Below are 19,029 nucleotides of genomic sequence, written 5' to 3' on the forward strand. Positions count from 1 at the left end.
ACTTTTTATGCTTGCACCTCTAATTCCATTGTGCCATCGTGCTAAGAGAGCACAGCATGCAGAATTCCAAAATAAGTGGGAAAAGTCTGCCTTCGATTACTTCACTGAAAGCTTGTGCAGTTTCAGTACTTACAAGACATGTATTGTTGCAGCAGGGTCCATCACTGCAGTGTGCTCCATTAGAAAGGGAGCATTTCTTACAGCACTCTCTGTAGCACTCCTTAAACAACAACAACAGAACACTACCTGTGACATAGTCTGAATCCAGTCGACATAAGTTATGGAAACAAAGCCAATTAATTAACTAAAAAGAGTACATTCAGTGTAGGCCAGGTGTCTCCACATTTGGTCCTGGAAAGTCTCAGTTCAACAGGCTACATAGGTCACCCTTAAATCATCAATTTATATAGATTTGGAAACCTTTAATTCTGATTAATTGATATGTTTTTTTTTTTTTCATTTTTAAAAGGTACTGGTATGACAGAATTGAACTGGAAATGTGCAATAAATCTCATGCACTATTTGCAACACATAAATTGTTACAAGCAAGATGCATAAAACCATAGTTCCCCTTTAAGATGTTCCAAGATTATCAAAGACCTATAAAATGTACATTGTCAATTATATGTATATTTTTGCTTCCAGAGTGCCGAAATCTGACCTTCCTGCAAAGTATGATAGGTAATTGTATACTTTGTTGTGCATTTATGTTTTTTCAATGTTGGTTTGGAACACAAATTAGAAGATGCTGTAGCTTTCCAGGCCCAGTGCTCTAGCATCCTGATGCACGTTTACACAGGAAAAGACAGCACATTCCTAGCAGTCCTTTGTGGTTAAACATTCTTTCACAAGGAAAAAGTAACAGCACCTACCACTCGCATTCCACAATCACACTCCTCGCCTACTTCCACGTAACCGTTCCCACACTCTGTGGCCTCGTAAAGCTGGGAAACAAAGAGGAAATATCAGGGTGCATCAGATAATGAAGAGAGATCACTTTGTCTGTTCCTCTTTAACCAGACTGAAAGGTCACATTAGGTACTCATTGAACAAATGTGTTAATGTAATGCTATAATATTATGTCAAATCCTCTGTGAAATGATTATATATATATATATATATATATATATATATATATATATATATATATATATATATATATAAATATTACACATATAACAAAATATTTTAACTCACACTCTAAGGTGAATTTCTCTCTAGCATCTGTTGTGGCCAGAAAGCTACAGGAGTCACTTTTGCAAGAAGCCTAGGAAATCCTGGCTGACATGAAACCCACCCATGCCCAGGAGCACTTTGTGTCCCTGTCCCAGCCAGCTATGATGTAGTCATTATCATGTATTATGTTGGAACAGGGTGAATGTTACAATGTAGATTCACAACAGACCAGCCTAAATTGCATGATGAGCAGAAGATTTAAAAAGTTTAGACCAGCAGAATACCTATATTGAAAACCCTTTGTGGACTTACCTTTGTTGGACGGTTAAAAAGACACGATCCGCCCCCTTTTAGTAAAAACTCTTTGTAATCTGAGATGCTGCATTTGGAAAACTTGCGTGTGTGCTGCACCCTGAAAGGAAGCAAAAAAACGTATGCGGACATATTTACATAATTTTCAGAAAATCCATTGCAAGTGTAGGAATGTACACATCCTTGTTTTTGTTGTGCCAATTTTGTCAGATAAAACTTTGGGAAATTAAGTTTTTATTTAGATGTGGTGGATTCACACTGGTTTTATATAAAAGGCTAGACATGAGCATACTACTCAGGGAACTTGAGATCCAAGGCACAAAGAAAACTCCTGTTCAGTAAATACATAGCCTAAAGAAATATGATTAATAATGAAAAGGAGAAAAAGGAAATTCTATTTTATCTATCCACTCCACTTCCTTGAGTGGTTCTGTTATTATTTCTGAATACATAGAAAAAAAATAAAAAAAAAGGTGAAGTGGTATTTTACATCAATGAAAAGGTGCTAGCAATTGACTTCCGTAGAAGCCTGTACTGCAAAATCAAAACTGCATTAATCACAAAGAACATAAGAGTGACGACAGATCACCTTTACACAAACCACTTGACATTAATCCTTCCTTGAAAATTGAATTAGAGGACGTACAAAATGAAATAGACTGTAATTTTGTAAGCGTTGTGATTATCATTATATTTCCATTTAGTAAGTATTTTGTCTCCCTGATCTAAGAAAGAACGAAAGGAAAGAGAAAGAAACAGTTGAGAAGAGACAAGATGGTTGCGTTTTGGCCTATAGATGTAGATGCACCACTCTTGCATTGGAGTCGTGCAAGAGAGATTACTTTGAACTGAAGAGAGCTCCTGTCAGAGTCTCATGCTACTCCCTCTAAGTGAGGTCTGCAATCAGCTTCCAGTTGGAAAGGAGAACAGCTTCTATGATTATGTTAAAGCAGAGTCCACTCAAAGACAACACATAAAATAGGCCTCTCCGACCAATACAAACACCGATCTACAGAGGTGTTGCTCTGTCCCCTTTCTCACATGGCTGTTTGCTCTGGACAAAATAAAATATTTTTCTGCATAAACTGCAGATTAACCCAACAGGTATTTTTGAGAGCATGTAACAGTGTTAATAAGTAACAACACATTAAAAATAAAAGTACATACAACAGTATCAACAGCGGTTATTTATTTACTGTATTTACAGCATGATTTATTTTAGTTTCTGAGAAAAAGTAAAAAACAATGGGCAAAAGTAGAAATTTAAGACTAGTTTTATTTTTTCCTTTCTTACTGTGCTTCCTTATGTCCCCATGTACATATGTATTGTTGTTCTATTGTTTTACTTTGACTTCTCCTATGCGTCCCCTCTCTTTAGTACATGCTTAGAACTTAACTGTATTATGTCTGCACTTATGCACTTATGTACTAGGATGTATTTTTAATTGTATTTTGTACTGATTGTATTACAGCACTTTTGTAATGCATTAAAATGTACTAGTGCATGGGTTTTCAAACCAGTCCTGGAGTACCCCCTGCCCTGCTGTTTTTTGTTCCAACCTTACTTAATTGAATGGTATATTGCTTTGTTAGGTCAATTAAGGAATCAATTAAGCAATTAAGACCTCAGTTGGAACAAAAACCAGCAGGGAAGAGGGTACTCCAGGACCAGTTTGAAAACCACTGTACTAGTGTAAACTAACTTCCCCTGGATAAAGACATCTGCTAAGAAATAAAATGAATAATTAAATAAATGTTCAGATTAATTTACATTAATCTGTATTATATGTATGGTATGTATCCATTTAATATAATCTGTAATATTTGTATTAGTTTGTGGACTGCACTAACATCCTATATATATTAATATAATTAATATAATATAATATAATTTTAGTTTCCCTGATGAAAAGCTACTTTTATTGAAAAGCTCAATCAAAAGTATATCACTGTATATTTAAACTTTGTCTTCAGGTTTACTCCATGTTCCAAAATTGAAGGCCACTATTGGCATGCAAGTGACAAACTCCTTTACCCAGTGTCTTCCATGATGCATCCTACCCAGGACTCTGCACAGCCACACTCCTCTGCAACGAACAAAAGGAACAAAGCTGTGTGCACTTCCCAAACAAAACACTGACAATCTGCAATGTTAGATCATAATGGTATGTGTACATTGATATACAGTATGGAGATTATGAGATATTCTGTGAAAAGCTGTTTTTTTTATAACATTTTAAATGGAAATAAGAACAAGACTGAATAGTAGAACAGTTTACCCTCTTCATCCTAAATACTGCTGAAACCCTTCAGAGAACAATGTAATTGCAAAATCTTGAACATCTTGAACTTATGTTCATGCTTCTTCTTTTACTCAACTTAGAGCATGTGTGTGGGTGTGTGGAGGGGGTTACAAGGTTGGAAAAAGACATCTTTCAAATTAATAATACAAATTATACAGTTTGTACACCCAATTGCCTAGTTTAGACTACTCTGAAAGGTTTAAAAAGGTGTGTGGGAACCCTGGTCCTGGAGGACTGCAGTTCTATAGGTTTTGTAGGTTTCTCTCAGTATTCCCACCTGATTCAGTTTAGCAAAAAAGGAGTTCAATTTAGAAATTAGGTCTCTAAATTAAATGGCAAAGCAAAATCCACAAGGCAACATAAGTTTGAATGCACACAGTTTATGTTGATTTCCTTTTATCAGTGTAAAGAGGTCACAAACTGAAAAAATGTGTATACTTCTCTTTGAAGCTGGGTCCCACTGCATTCCCAAATTCTGACCAAGACTCTGTGACAAAGAAACTGCCATTGTCCATGTCGAACCATACTACAAAGTAAAGAGAGCAGCTATAAATGATCAGAAAAAAATAAAGTTATTTGCCCTTTGGTAATTTTCTTTATTGATGTTGTTTTTCACATGGAAGCAAGGAACACCTCATTCTGAAATCCATTAAACTATGACTGAGCATAGATTACTGAAACTTTCCATTTCACTTGATATTCCAGCAGTGACTATAAGAACTAGTCTTGTTTTTGCATTTTAAGGCAACAGTGTGGATGGGTATGGGTTCAATCCCAGGTGGGGGACACTGCTGTCATACCCTAGAGCAATGTGCTTTACCAAGATTGCTCCAGTAAAACCGCAGCTGTATAAATGTGTAATTGTTTGCAAGTTGATTATAAATCTTTTAAAGTTTTCAAAATTACACATTAGGGCCACTTAAGAGAGAGAAAATATATATATATAGAGAAAAAAAGTCAAAAGTTTTGAGATTTAAAGTCGAAATAAACTTTTGAGAAAAAAAACCCGAAACACCGGGACAGTGGAAAGATTTACAAAGATGTCTAAAACAGAAAAATACTTGAAATACTTGTATTTTAATTGAAAATATTGTATTACCTAATGTAAATAATATTAATAATGAACTTTAATAATAATAATAATAATAATAATAATAATAATAATGTATACACATTTTCTACAATTTGTTAAACTGAACAGAATTTGTAAAAGTAATACTGGCATTAAGGTGCAATAGTGCTACAACAGTTTCATGCTGGGGAGCCATTTGTCAGACTGGGAAGAGACAACCAAATAAGTGTCCCCAATGCCACGAGTTTGTGTCTTAGATTGGGTTGTTAGCTTTCCAAAGGTTGCTTTCTAATATTGAAAAGACAACTCCCCAAAATCATCATAGTCATTTTTAAGGTAGAGTAGTTTTTTGCTGGGGAGTTATTTTTGGAACTGGAAACATACACCCACACACTATTTGTCCATTTGATCAATTAATATGGCTTATTAGCGTTCCGAGGCATACTTTTCAGTAACTTAGACATCAATAATTCCCTTTTATACCTACATTTCAGTACAATTACAGCTCTACACTTTTTAACTTCACGATAACCTTCTCCTTATCTAGAACCCATTTCGGGTTATACCAAGTCCCCTTACAGTGAGGGAAAAAAGTATTTGATCCTCTGCTGATTTTGTACGTTTGCCCACTGAAAAAGAAATGATCAGTCTATAATTTTAATGGTAGGTATATTTTAACAGTGACAGACAGAATAACAACCAAAAAATCCAGAAAAACGCATTTAAAAAAAGTTATAAATTGATTTGCATGTTAATGAGGGAAATAAGTATTTGACCCCTTCAACTTAGTACTTGGTGACAAAACCCTTGTTAGCAATCACAGAGGTCAGATGTTTCTTGTAGTTGGCCACCAGGTTTGCACACATCTCAGGAGGGATTTTGTCCCACTCCTCTTTGCAGATCCTCTCCAAGGCTGACGTTTGGCAACTCGAACCTCCAGCTCCCTCCACAGATTTTCTATGGGATTAAGGTCTGGAGACTGGCTAGGCCACTCCAGGACCTTAATGTGCTTCTTCTTGAGCCACTCCTTTGTTGCCTTGGCGGTGTGTTTTGGGTCATTGTCATGCTAGAATACCCATCCACGACACATTTTCAATGCCCTGGCTGAGGGAAGAAGGTTCTCACCCAAGATTTGACGGTACATGGCCCCGTCCATTGTCACTTTGATACAGTGCAGTTGTCCTGTCCCCTTAGCAGAAAAACACCCCCAAAGCATCATGTTTCCACCTTCATGTTTGACGGTGGGGATGGTGTTCTTGGGGTCATTCCTCCTCCTCCAAACACCCAGTTCTCCTCTGAATCATTCAGATGTTCATTGGCAAACTTCAGACGGGCCTGTACATGAGCTTTCTTGAGCAGGGGGACCTTGCGGACGCTGCAGGATTTCAGTCCTTCACGGCATAGTGTGTTACCAATTGTTTTCTTGGTGACTATGGTCCCAGCTGCCTTGAGATCATTAACAAGATCCTCAGGTATAGTTCTGGGCTGATTCCTCACCGTTCTCATGATCATTGAAACTCCACGAGGTGAGATCTTGCATGGAGCCCCAGACCGAGGGAGACTGACAGTTATTTTGCGTTTCTTCCATTTGCGAATAATCGCACCAACTGTTGTCACCTTCTCACCAAGCTGCTTGGAGATGGTCTTGTAGCCCATTCCAGCCTTGTGTAGGTCTACGATCTTGTCCCTGACATCGTTTGACAGCTCTTTGGTCTTGGCCATGGTGGAGTTTGGAATCTGATTGATTGATTGCTTCTGTGGACAGGTGTCTTTTATACAGGTAATGAGCTGAGATTAGGAGCACTCCCTTTAAGAGAGTGCTCCTAATCTCAGCTCATTACCTGTATAAAAGACACCTGGGAGCCAGAAATCTTGCTGATTGATAGGGGATCAAATACTTATTTCCCTCATTAACATGCAAATCAATTTATAACTTTTTTGAAATGCGTTTTTCTGGATTTTTTTGTTGTTATTCTGTCTCTCACTGTTAAAATACACCTACCATTAAAATTATTGACTGATCATTTCTTTGTCAGTGGGCAAACGTACAAAATCAGCAGGGGATCAAATACTTTCTTCCCTCACTGTATAACACCATATCAACGCTGTTGTGTTTGAACCTGAACTTTCAACTTTTTTTCTCAAAAGTTTATTTTGATTTTAAATCTCAAAACTTTTGACTTTTTTCCTCAAAAGTTTATTTCGACTTTAAATCTCAAAACTTTTGACTTTTTTTCTCAAAACTTTGTTTCAACTTTAAATCTCAAAACTTTTGACTTTTTTTCTCAAATTGTTCGACTTTTTTTCACAAAATATATATATTTTTTCTCTCTCTTAAGTGGCCCTAATGCTCTTCCGTACCTAATGGTGCAAAATAAAAAGATGAAAATGTATTTTCGTAATATTGAATTAGCATTCATATGACAATTTCCCAAGTTTCCAGATTTTCTATTAAGGAAAAGTTATTTTGCAAAGGCATGTTTTCATATAATTTCTTAATATTTTCAATTCACTCCAGAAAACAAAATCCACATATTAGCAGTAGTGATAACAGTGAGTTATTTAGTTTTTTCAGTAGCAGTGATTACAGTGAGTGTTTTTTGTTTTTCTTTGCAAGACAGGCTGCATTGGACATTATTTGACTTTTTGTTAAGTTTAGTATAGCATCCTTTTAGACAACTTCGGGCTGCATAGTTTGGGATGTTAGCAAGTGCACTTCCATTTCTTTCAGCCAGGTCTTCTAAGAAGAACAAAGGCAAAATGATCAGTGAATGCATTGGAAGAGATACCCAGCATCTCTGGTCATTTATTATTAGGCACAGCCTAATAAAAGCAACATTAAATACAAACAGAAAGCAAGAACAAGTAAAGACAGCACTGAAACAATAAAAAGATAAATGTGCACAATGTACAAGAGGAGCAGAGCGACACACTCTGAGGAGGAACTGTCACTGCACTGTGTTGTCCATTGCAAGGAACTGCACACAACTACTGCATTACTGCACTGTTAGACGGAAAGCCAGTGCAGTGAGCTAAAGAGTTATACAAGTTAAGTCATTCCATTGTAGGGCTGTAGTGATGTGTTAGTAAAACTCAATAGTCAAACTGCTAATCTGCCACTGCATGTTGTAAAATTAAATTACCCAGCCTTATTGGGTCATGCATGGCTTGAAATTAATTGTCTAAAGTCCAGATAATGGTAAAAGGCATAATTTTGAAGAAGTATGCATTTTTTTCAAACAGGAGCTAAATAGCCTGAGAGACATCACAGTGAAACTGAAACATGGGCGTAGGTTTGGTTTCAGGGTTGGGGGGACATAGATTTTGGAGAGGGGTGGGACATGGTTGTTTGGAGGGCGTGGTTTGCGCGTGGTTGCCGACTGGGATCAGATTCATCATCATCAATATTGGGGGCTAATTTCATATCCCAAACAAGACCTACATGTTAATATAGAATGCAAAAATGTCCGGCCTTGTGCCAAATCACTTTTGACATCAGAAATAAACATGGTGCAAACATAGCTTAACTCAAACTAATTTCACCTAGTATATTGTACTGAGCCCACGGTAATGTTTTCATTTTACACTAAGTCTGGTAGTCAGTTCTAACACAAACACTGGTGTCTGCGACAACATCGAGTGGGGAAGCAGAGTCCCAACCCTCGCCCCGATTTGACACTTTTGTTTTGAAGTATTGCAACGTGCATTATGTAGCCTACTATGCATATTATAGATAAAAAAACATTAAAGAGCTTTACTCACGATTGACATCAATAGTATTATTTTGACTATTTTACACTTTGCAAATTATACAAATGTAGAAAGTTACTCACCAGATTACTTGTTCACATAATCCGATTGTGTTTTTGAGCTGATTTCGTTAGACATTCCAGATTGCTGTAGCCAGTACTGATCAAAAAAATGACTTTTCTGTACTTAACAAAATACACAGCAGCATAGGTGACGGTGACCTGTAATCCACAGAAACCTTCATAATTTGAACCGTGAAAGTGCAAGTCGATCCCTTCCCTTCCCGTCAGCCCAGGGATATGCAGTGTATATCTCCCGTTTTTAAAAATGTAATTTTTAAAAACAATTCTCATTGTAAACAAATCGACTATGATGTCTCCCTTGTCAGACTATAAATGTTTTTTTCATGTAAAATAAAATGTAAAAATGTTGTGAACGTATTTGTATTTTTAATATCAAGTAAAATGGTTGACAGTTATCAAGCAAAATTAATGTTGGCGGCTGCACAGTTACTCCTAATGATTGGACAGCAGTCAGAGCTTTGACTGCCATTAGTCGACAGAGAATACCCTGTGAGATTTATGGCCCGCCTCTACTCACTCCTGATTGGTCACCTGTCTAAAGAAACATACATTCTTCGACTAGCCTATTGGTTAAACTCACTGAAGACCTTCAACTGAAACGAAGAGTATCCTGTAGATGTAAACAGTCAGCTCAAAACAAGACCGTTGGAGGATATAATAGTTTCCTGCTGAATAGTTGCTGAATCGGCGCTGCTGTTGAAACCGAGACAATCGATTCCCATCCCACACAGAGATCACCCGAGACTAGCCCACTCTGCTCACTGATTGGGAAGAACCGTCACTCAAATCTACTGGACCAATGGAGACCCATGATCCACGCCTCCCTCTAAGCCCCGCCCCCACGACAAAACAGTGCCAAAACTTGTAAACGGAAAAAAAAAAAAAAAAAACGAGAGCAAAGAAACCGGCGGCGAAAGCAAAGATTGAAGCATCGCAACCACAGACAGGGACTGCAGGCGAGTGCATCAGTGAAATGGACTCAATCAGTTCGAGTTTTGCTCTTGATTTAACATTATTTGCTTTCAAGTTTTTTTTTTTTTTTGCTTTTGATATATTTTTTTGTTTACAATTCTATACATTTTGCTTTACATTGTTTCATTCTTGATCTCAACATCAATTTTTTCTCAAGTTTTTTTTTTGATTACGATATTTTTTATTTTGAATTTGTTACTTATGGTGCTAATTTGAGCGCATACAAGGGTTGCAAGGTAGTGCAGGAGTTCAAGGCTGCATCCCAAATCGCACACTTGTTCCCTCGTTCCCTACCCTTGCGGGGCAGAATTACTATGGTGGCCATCTTAAGGGGTGTCCCAATCCCTTAGGGAACGAGTGAAGGGAGCCTAATCAAGCTGTTTGTGCCCTTCAATGCTCCCTTCGGCTTAGTGTACAAAAGAGTACACTTATGCAGAAGTGTTTGAGCGCTGAAGTCCCAGAACTCTTTGAGTTAAAGGCGGAGTCAATTGGGAAAATATGGCAGCAGTGGGTGTATATAAATGTAATGTAAAGCTAGCTAGACAGTTGTAGAAATTGTTAAATTATGTATCAAGGAAATTATAATACATAGAAAGATCATTTAAAATTATTATATAATCATGATTTAAATATGATTAGAAAGTTCAGCCAAAAAACATTTTGGCACCTATCAATTAATTACTGAAGTAGTATAAAACTAAAAAGGAGGTGACATAAACAAACAATATAGTTCCACATTATTATTATTATTATTATTATTATTATTATTATATCTTGTACAGATAATACTTGTCGAAATCCTTGAAACAGTTATTTGTAAGAGGAACAGTGCAAATGCTATAGCAGTCTCCATTCTTTAAAACTACAATCTGACATGAAAATATTGCCTAGGCACTTTCTCTATCAAAGGCAAAGGCGCTGAATGCTGGCGCTGAAGTATGTCCCATTGAACTCTTTTAGCTTCACCCTACACCCTCCTCACTCAAGTGCACACTCTGTGACGTCAGCACAACGTCACGCGAAGTGTACACTTGTCGAAGGGTGTAGGGAGCAAGTGTGCGATTTGGGACGCAGCCCAAGTCTCCTGGCAAAAGAGGACGTTTGTGAGCATCACCTTTTATACAAACAGGAAGTAGGAAAGGAACTGTTTGAGTGACTGACACAGGGGCCAATGGCAGCTTTCATAGAGAGATGTTTCGAACCAGTTCCAATAGAAGTGCACTGAAACCCCTCTCACTTGGGCAGTGCTTATTTTTTCAGATAACTGGGGTTGCATTCACAACCTATCGTTATTACTTCCACTTTGTATATTGGATAAAGGCAAAACGTTGTCCAACTGCTACTAGATAACTAACTGTTCAGATTGTTAATATTTTTCTAAGATTATATTTGATATGTCCGAACTACAATTACAAAATGCATACATTAGAATACACTTTAAATCCGTGGTGAGTGCTTTATATGGTTCTACAGTACATACAATATAAGAACATATGCCTACATGGATTTCTACGTGGTATCTGGATGTGACAACAGTTATGTTGATATAATTTAACAAGAATATGTATGATATCCTATATAAACGAATACTGGTTTGTTCACTGGTGCATTTTCTTCGAGTTAAAACTGAAAGGATCACAGCCCACCTTTTCTGTTTCATGTAAAACTTTATAAACTAATGCCAAATGTATCATGCTTGGAAACATCCCCCTTATATAGGATATAAGGTGAATATACATCACGTTGTAGTGAGTACGAGTGAGGTTTAATATTTACTCCATAGTAGGCTGCTACTGCCAAGAAAGAAAGGAAACAATTTTTAAGACATAAAAGAGTTTGGAGAACAATGAACGCCAAGAGCAGAAAAAATGAACGAGTAAATTAAACAAATAAATAACTGACAAATATGTAAAAAACAATCGAAACTAACACTGACACATTGCTGAACAAAACGTTCCACTTTGGTGTTCTTTTTTGCATATGATATTTGTCAGTTTCTGATTTACAATCAGCATCAAACCTTTGAATTGAATCTACTAGGGTGTTTCCAGATGCAGACTTCACACAAACACTGGGTATCACACTGGGAATATCAGAAGAAAGCAGCTTTTCCTGCAGATTTATTTTTTCTCCCGGTATTATTATTATTATTATTATTATTATTAGTAGTAGTAGTAGTAGTAGTAGTAGTAGTAGTAGTAGTAGTAGTATTTTCAAAACATTCAAGGACCATGGTTATTTCCAAAGTAATGAAAACATGATCATGATGATGATGATGATGAGTATAACGATTTTTACTGTATATATGTTTTTTCTTGGTTGTAGTCAGTTTTAAGTAACTATACTGAATGTTTAAACACAGTTTATTTATCGAGATGTATGTACTATGAACGTCTTGTACCAGTGCTTGGTATGTATTTATTAATTCCTCACTAGAGTATAGTCTTTATGTTTGATTGTATTTTTCAGATGATTTAAAATGTAGTGTTCCACTTGTGCAATGATTTATTTTTTGATTACTAATAGGTAAAATGATCTTAACTGGAAAAATCAGAGAGCATTTAAGCATTTCCCAATGCCCTGCATCACTCATGAGTAATACAGAGTGGAATTCTTGTTTTTGTTAAATGTTAAATGTCTTTCTACCTTTCGGTCGAGTGTAGTCCAGAGATAAATTGTAGGTTATGCAAAATAAGTTCTATATATTGTTGCATAGTACACCAGGTGGACAGTTCATTCAATGAATTCAATTTGATATAATCTATAGTTTAATGTTTTCTCTGAGTTTTTCTGAACTGCATCAAAAAAATAATTAACAACTCATCATTTTCATTTTCTAATTAGTCACAGCTTCTATGTTAATTTAGTAATAGTTACTTAGATTAGTTTACATGAAGTGGCTACAGTGGCACCTTTAGAGTAACTATTGAAACACAGGTTACAAACAGCATGCAAGAAAAACACAAGGCCCTAACAATAAAAGCTCCCCGCAGTATTCTGGCACAAACTATCATTTAAAAGTTGAAGTAACCTTCTTACAAAATAAACTGTTTATAAGTATAGAAGACATATTTAAAGTTAACATATACACAATACTTACAAATGTAGGTGCTGTTTAAAATACTATTAGCAATTTAGTTTTAGTATACCTCTGTCTATACAAACATAATATAGTTTGCTGTGGTGTTAACAGTAGTATCATTATGTAGTGGAAAACACTATACCTTACTGCTGTTTTCAGTGCATAACAACATTTTTCATACAAGACAAAGACAGTAAAAATTACATTGGATGCATTTGCCATTCATGTTTTGGACTGTGGTAATATCCCGTTGTATATCTGTATTTTAAAAATTTTCAATAATAGGTTTCCAGTGCATATTCAGCAAGTGGATTTGGCTTAAGTGCCACTGACTTAGATACAAAGATTACTAGTGCTATTTATATAAGTTATGTAGGAGCTTAAGTCTTTTTTTACGTTTATAGAGAGTTGATGAGTAGTTGAAGTGAATAGAACTCAATGCTAGTAGAACTACACTATGAAGGGCTAGCAGAGCAGTTGGATATTGCTTCAACTATATATATATATATAGTAAGTTATTATTTTGTGTTTGGGCTATTCTTCTGTTTGGCCTTTATCATCTGTCTGTCATCCAGCATTCCCAATCGAGTCTGAACAGTCTACATAACAATTACATACAAACAGTTTTCTCACAGGAGACTCCATTTGAATTCCATATTCTACTGGAGAAGCAGGTGTCTTAATTATGTGTATGTTGGAGAATGGAGCCTTGTATATTTGCATCAGGAGCCCCAAGCTTACCTCATTCACTCCTACACCCCGGCTTAATGAACATACTCCACCAAAATAGGCCGCACTGCTCCTTCTGTAGTGAAACGTCACATTTCTACAACAAAATGCAAGACACATACTTAGTGACTTGATTTGAATAGCTACATGCAGGTGTAAATTAATAGAAAATCAATGGGGGTCTGTCTCTGTATTCAAAACATCACTGGATAACATTTCTCACTTACTTATACTTTGAGACATGTACATGCATTAATTGTGTCTATATATGGAATCACATGTTTTTTGTGAATAAAGAAATGACATATATTACAGCCACCAATTTGTGATCCCCAGTATGTTTCAATATGAAAACTTCGACCATGAGTGAACATGCTCTGTTCTTTTATTGATAATTTTTTTCTTTCAATACAAAACCATGTAATACAGTGAATGATGCTAACTACTGTGTAACTTGATCCTTAAAATCCATAAACTACAGCCTCAGCATTTGGTACTCATAATACTCTCTGAGCATGGTACTCCAGCACTGCCAACTAAAAACATATTTTATAAGCATCTTCTGAGTAAATTTGACAATATTGTTAATTTTGTAATGCCTGATATCAGGTCTTAATCTCTCTGAATTAAATATACACAACACTGGCTGTTTTATAGTCCAATAATTAAGATATATATTATAAAAGGAATTAATTCAGTTATTTATGATAGTGGGTGGACACTTATCCAGCCAAGCCATTTGAGTTTTTATTTTATTTTAATTAAGTTCTAGTAATTTGTAATTCACATGTCTAGATTTTATTTTTATCACTGAAGTTGTGGGGTATGATGTGTTGATAAAAAAAAAAAAAAAAAAAAAAAAATTATATATATATATATATTTTATATATATAAAATAAGTTGACTGTTTGATGCTGATGTACCTGTAGTGATGTAAACATATGATAAAAAATAACCTCATACCTCAAAACCTTCATTAATAGCACTGAGGTACATTTACTGGTACTTGTCCCAGGCTTGCTCTCCAGGACCAGCACCTTTTCCCTGGTGTACTCCAACTTAATTATTTGAACAACCTTGCTGCTTCTTTAAAGGGGGACTCGTTTTTAAATAATTCCTTTCACTCTGACATATCTTTCCAGAATCAAAACACCCTCCATTCCCCAAAGTCTACAAAACCTGGAACATCTACCACATCCCTTTGGGACTCTAAGCAAAGAGGTGACTCCAGCTTACATTAAGCATAGAACTAATTATGTTATGTACAGGACTAGAGCAGGACCTAAAAGGACTCCTAGTGCTCCTAGCTTTGCCAACATAAATTACTGTCAAACTGAGAGAAGAAATGGGCTGAGAGTCAAGAAGCAGGTAGAGTTTTGGAAGAGACCTCTGCATGCAAACTACCTTTCTGTCAACATGTGCTATGATATGAGTGACGAGACGAGAAGACTAATAAGGCATGCTTGTAACCAGTTACATACGAGAAGAGGTGCACAGCGTCTGCATGCTGCTTAATATTGTGCTGCCTGTACTTGGAGAAATCCCGCAGCATGTCCAGGGGTTTGACACTGAAAGGAATCTGGTCCTTTTGTGTCCAAATTTCCACGGCAACCAAGACCACCCTGGTGTACAGCTGTTCTTTAAAGACCTGGCAGCAGAGAGACAGCACAGGTACAAGGAGAAGAACACTGGGTGTGAGAGATGTGCTGTGTTGCCCGGGCAACGACAGTTCCGCACAAAAGTGGAGAAGAAAAAACAAAAAAACACAGGGGCCACAGTAGAATGGGGAGTATGGGAGCACGGGAGAAACAGGTTGTCGTTAGTTCATCACGTATAGACAACAAATCACAAAAAACAAACAAAACCCAATTTAGAGAAAGGGCAGGCAAACAATTGCCATCACTTGAACTTCCTCTAATTTAATATCTTTAGAGGACTTCTTACCAGCAATTAATAAAATAATCAGTATTAACACAAAATAGACAAAGTTTCCAAAGTTTGTGTCTAACCAATAAGAATATAGCATTCTGCATTACATACATTAACAAAATAGGTGACAGACACTGTGAGCAGATATTGCACAAACACACTGTTTATTTATTAATTAATTATTGTGAGAGAATAAGAGGCAAAGAGAGTTGTTTCAGATCATTAAAATGTAAGTTCCAGAGAGCAATAATGCAAACAAACTGCACATCATAATACATTTTAAGAAATATAGTATTGACAATATTGATTAACAACTGGTCCTGCTTCCATTTTGCCTTATTTTCTCAACACAGATTCAGTAGACGGAGAGTACTACTACTATTATTATTATTATTATTATTATTATTATTATTCCTTTTTCTGTTGTTAGTATCACACTAAATCCAGACCACAGACTGATTTACACATTTACCTTTTTTTCTTTATGATTTTTAAAAATGGAAGGATCTATACTAACTTAAAAACTTTTTTACATTAATAATAAACCATAGAAGTAAAAGCTTTGCTCTGACTTGTTGACTTCTCTATAACAGTGGCACAGGCTCCGTTTCTCTAGCAAGAAAATACAATATACAATGTATGTATGTATGTATGTATGTATGTATGTATGTATTATCTCTGTCATCTTACTGTGTCTGATCCTCTGTTAACACATTTTGCTGTGCATGCTTATGATAAAAAAAAGTGCACATAAGGGTCATTGAAATGAAGGAGTGAAGCAGATAATTCTCCAATGCCCAGATCAAAGCACAAACACACAAAGCCTGAACTACATTACTAGGCCTCCACTTACACAAATTAGAATAGCCTACTCTAGAGTGTAAATTAATGTGTAACTCACAGGAACTTACATTTCTAGTTCTAACCACAAATTACTAAATAAATAAAAAAAAATACCACTGAAAGAAATTTGGTGTCTCTAGGACATATTTAACCCTAAAACATAAATGTCCGTCCTCCACCTTAGAAATATAGCTAAATTAAGAATGCTGCAGGATGATGGAAAAATAGGGCATACCATTATCATATGCAGGCTTGATTACTGTCATGCTATACTGCCAGGTTGCCCAGGCTGTGCACTGCACATCCTTCAGTTAGTGCCACCGTTAGAATCTTAACTAGAACCAAAAAATACAACCATATAACCCTAGTCTTCTTGTCACTCCAGTGGGTATAATTAGCTTTTAAAATGTCTCTCCACAGGCTTTATTTGGGAGTTGAATTATATATTTTTTTAAATACAGCAGAGTCCTGATTGTCTGACCTAAACAGGATGATAAGTGGTCGGACTACCTAAAATGTCGGATAATGCAGAAACGAGTTGGGGGTCAGGCAAACAAATTGCAAATTAAATGGAAGTGCAGTGTAAGTATAAAATCTGATTTTTTAATAATGTATTTTTATTAATAAATTATTCTACAGTACAACTACCATAATAGTGTACAGAACTATTATTTGAATAAATACATTTCAACAAGTAAACTGTGAACACTGGATTTTAAATTGATTAAATGCAACATTTAGTATACATGTATGGCAAAACACACCATTTATCTAACTCACTTCTATTCCTCTTCCACTCACCAGCTGTAATTCGCCCCACACTGAATTCAATTTTTTGCATGGAATCACCTTTGTCTAGTCTAATTAAGGCTTCAAGTTTTTGTTCAATTGAAAGAATCACTTTCTTTCTCAAATCAGGTCTCTACTGTAGATGAAATAGATGTATTCTTTCTGAATATTGGCACAAGGGTCAGGAATAAATGCACAAATGCAAAAACTAGGACTTGAACTTCTCTGTGTTTAATTTAACCTACTAAAGATTTCAGTACAGTAGCCTCTCTACTTGCCTTTAAATCCTTATCAGGTGATGTTAAGATGTATCTAAAAATAAATAATTTGTTGAGAACAATGCACAATGAGAAAGCTGATACATCAGAAGCTAAAGAAATGTGTTAATTAAATGATCAGGGGTGTGCGTGATTAAAGTAATTGGTTAACTCTTGTGTTTGAATGATAAAGAAGGCAAAATAGAATCAGGAGCTCAATCAAGACAAAAAGGTAAAAATAAGCAAGAATCAGCTCAAAGTGTTGTTATAGGGACACCACTTAAAAAAAGAAAACCTCAAGCCCTCAAAATACCTCAATAAAATAAACTTGGTAAAGTAATCAAACAAATTCCATGGGGGCCCTGTGTGTACAACAGGTAATAATAATTCTGAGCCTTGAACTAAGAGCTACTGTAGCCTGGTCTTCGCTCAAAGACAAATGTTACTTACAGCATCCACGAGATTGACTACAGATTTGGCAAAGTTCTTGGTGTGTTGTTTTGTCTTGTGTCTCTTATACTACAGAAAAGGGAAAAACAAGATAAAGAAACAATCAAATAAACAGAAAACATTTTATCTCAATCAGTCATTTAGGCCATCACAATTAAATTAACCTAAATAAATATAAATTACTTCATATAAAAATTAAGTAATCAACACTACTGCTAATGGATTATTATGTAAATAGTTAACAGTTCTGTATTAAAGAGCATTACATTATAAAATGGACTTAATGAAAAACAGATTAAAATAATCTGAAGTTTTAACACTTTAATACACAAGATAATATATGCTGAATCATGGTTTAATAGATCTTATGTTAGGATCTTTACTCTAGTGCCAATTCTGCTTTACTAAATAAAGTGTACCATTTACTAGCCATGACAACACCCCACTGAGTAAATAATAAAAAGACTACCATGCCCCCTTGTGGATTTTTTCTCTCTCTACAATGCGTCTCCATCCCTGACTTTTTTTTTAAATCAGGATGTGTCAAAGGTGTTTAATGTACATTTACATTTACTTCAGTTTCAGGGTAATGTTAAAATCCTGTTCTATCTTAAAGTCTTCAGGGATTATTTAGTCTGTTGGCAAACCTAGTTCAGATGTACATAAAGTTCAAGTGATTGATTAAAGAGGAAAACAGGAAAACATAAATGATCGTATTAGCTTATACCAGTGGTTTTCAAACCGGTCCTGGAGTATCCCCTGCACTGCTGTTTTTTGATCCAACTGAGGTCTTACTTACTTAATTGAATCCTTAATTGACCTAACAAAGCAATATACCATTCAATTAAGTAATTAAGACCTAGGCTGGAACAAAAACCAGCAGGGCAGGGGGTACTTTGAAAACCCATGGCTTATACAGTTGTTCTCATTTGCTAAGTCAATGTGAATGAAACTGTAGTCCACATGATCAACACCATAACCCCTAGATAAACAGTAAACAGTAAGTCATTGATGGTTGCGTTGCAAATGCAAATGCCAAGCACATTTGTGCAAAACAGTAAACACAACTCTCTACACAAGACACAAACATCAATTGAGTAAGTCTTGTCAAATAAAATTAGAAAACTTGTTCACAGTCAATATCACTTACTCCCACAAGTGTGAATCTCTACTACACATGTGCAAATCCTTATTGCTCAATTGTTCAATAGGCAATCAGTCCATAATCACATATAAAAGTGAGTTGGTGTTGGCATGAAATGGAGCAGTCAGAAGACAAAGA

At 35.8% G+C, this 19,029-nt stretch overlaps 1 protein-coding gene across 4 annotated transcripts in view; it reads right to left on the reverse strand.

The window, feature by feature from the left end:
* The window catches only part of adam23a (ADAM metallopeptidase domain 23a), a 150,102-nt gene that overhangs the window by 41,137 nt on the left and 89,936 nt on the right, over nucleotides 1–19,029 (reverse strand). For all 4 annotated transcript variants that reach the window (XM_066687611.1, XM_066687608.1, XM_066687609.1 and 1 more), the window contains exons 10-17: nucleotides 17,748–17,816; nucleotides 14,961–15,127; nucleotides 13,492–13,576; nucleotides 4,230–4,317; nucleotides 3,524–3,575; nucleotides 1,489–1,588; nucleotides 873–944; nucleotides 134–220 (exon numbers count right to left, since the gene is read on the reverse strand). In XM_066687611.1, the coding sequence (XP_066543708.1) occupies nucleotides 134–220; nucleotides 873–944; nucleotides 1,489–1,588; nucleotides 3,524–3,575; nucleotides 4,230–4,317; nucleotides 13,492–13,576; nucleotides 14,961–15,127; nucleotides 17,748–17,816 (720 nt within the window). The remainder of the gene's footprint in view (nucleotides 1–133; nucleotides 221–872; nucleotides 945–1,488; nucleotides 1,589–3,523; nucleotides 3,576–4,229; nucleotides 4,318–13,491; nucleotides 13,577–14,960; nucleotides 15,128–17,747; nucleotides 17,817–19,029) is intronic.

This window comes from Amia ocellicauda, chromosome 16 (assembly GCF_036373705.1).
Source record: "Amia ocellicauda isolate fAmiCal2 chromosome 16, fAmiCal2.hap1, whole genome shotgun sequence".
NCBI lineage: Eukaryota > Metazoa > Chordata > Actinopteri > Amiiformes > Amiidae > Amia > Amia ocellicauda.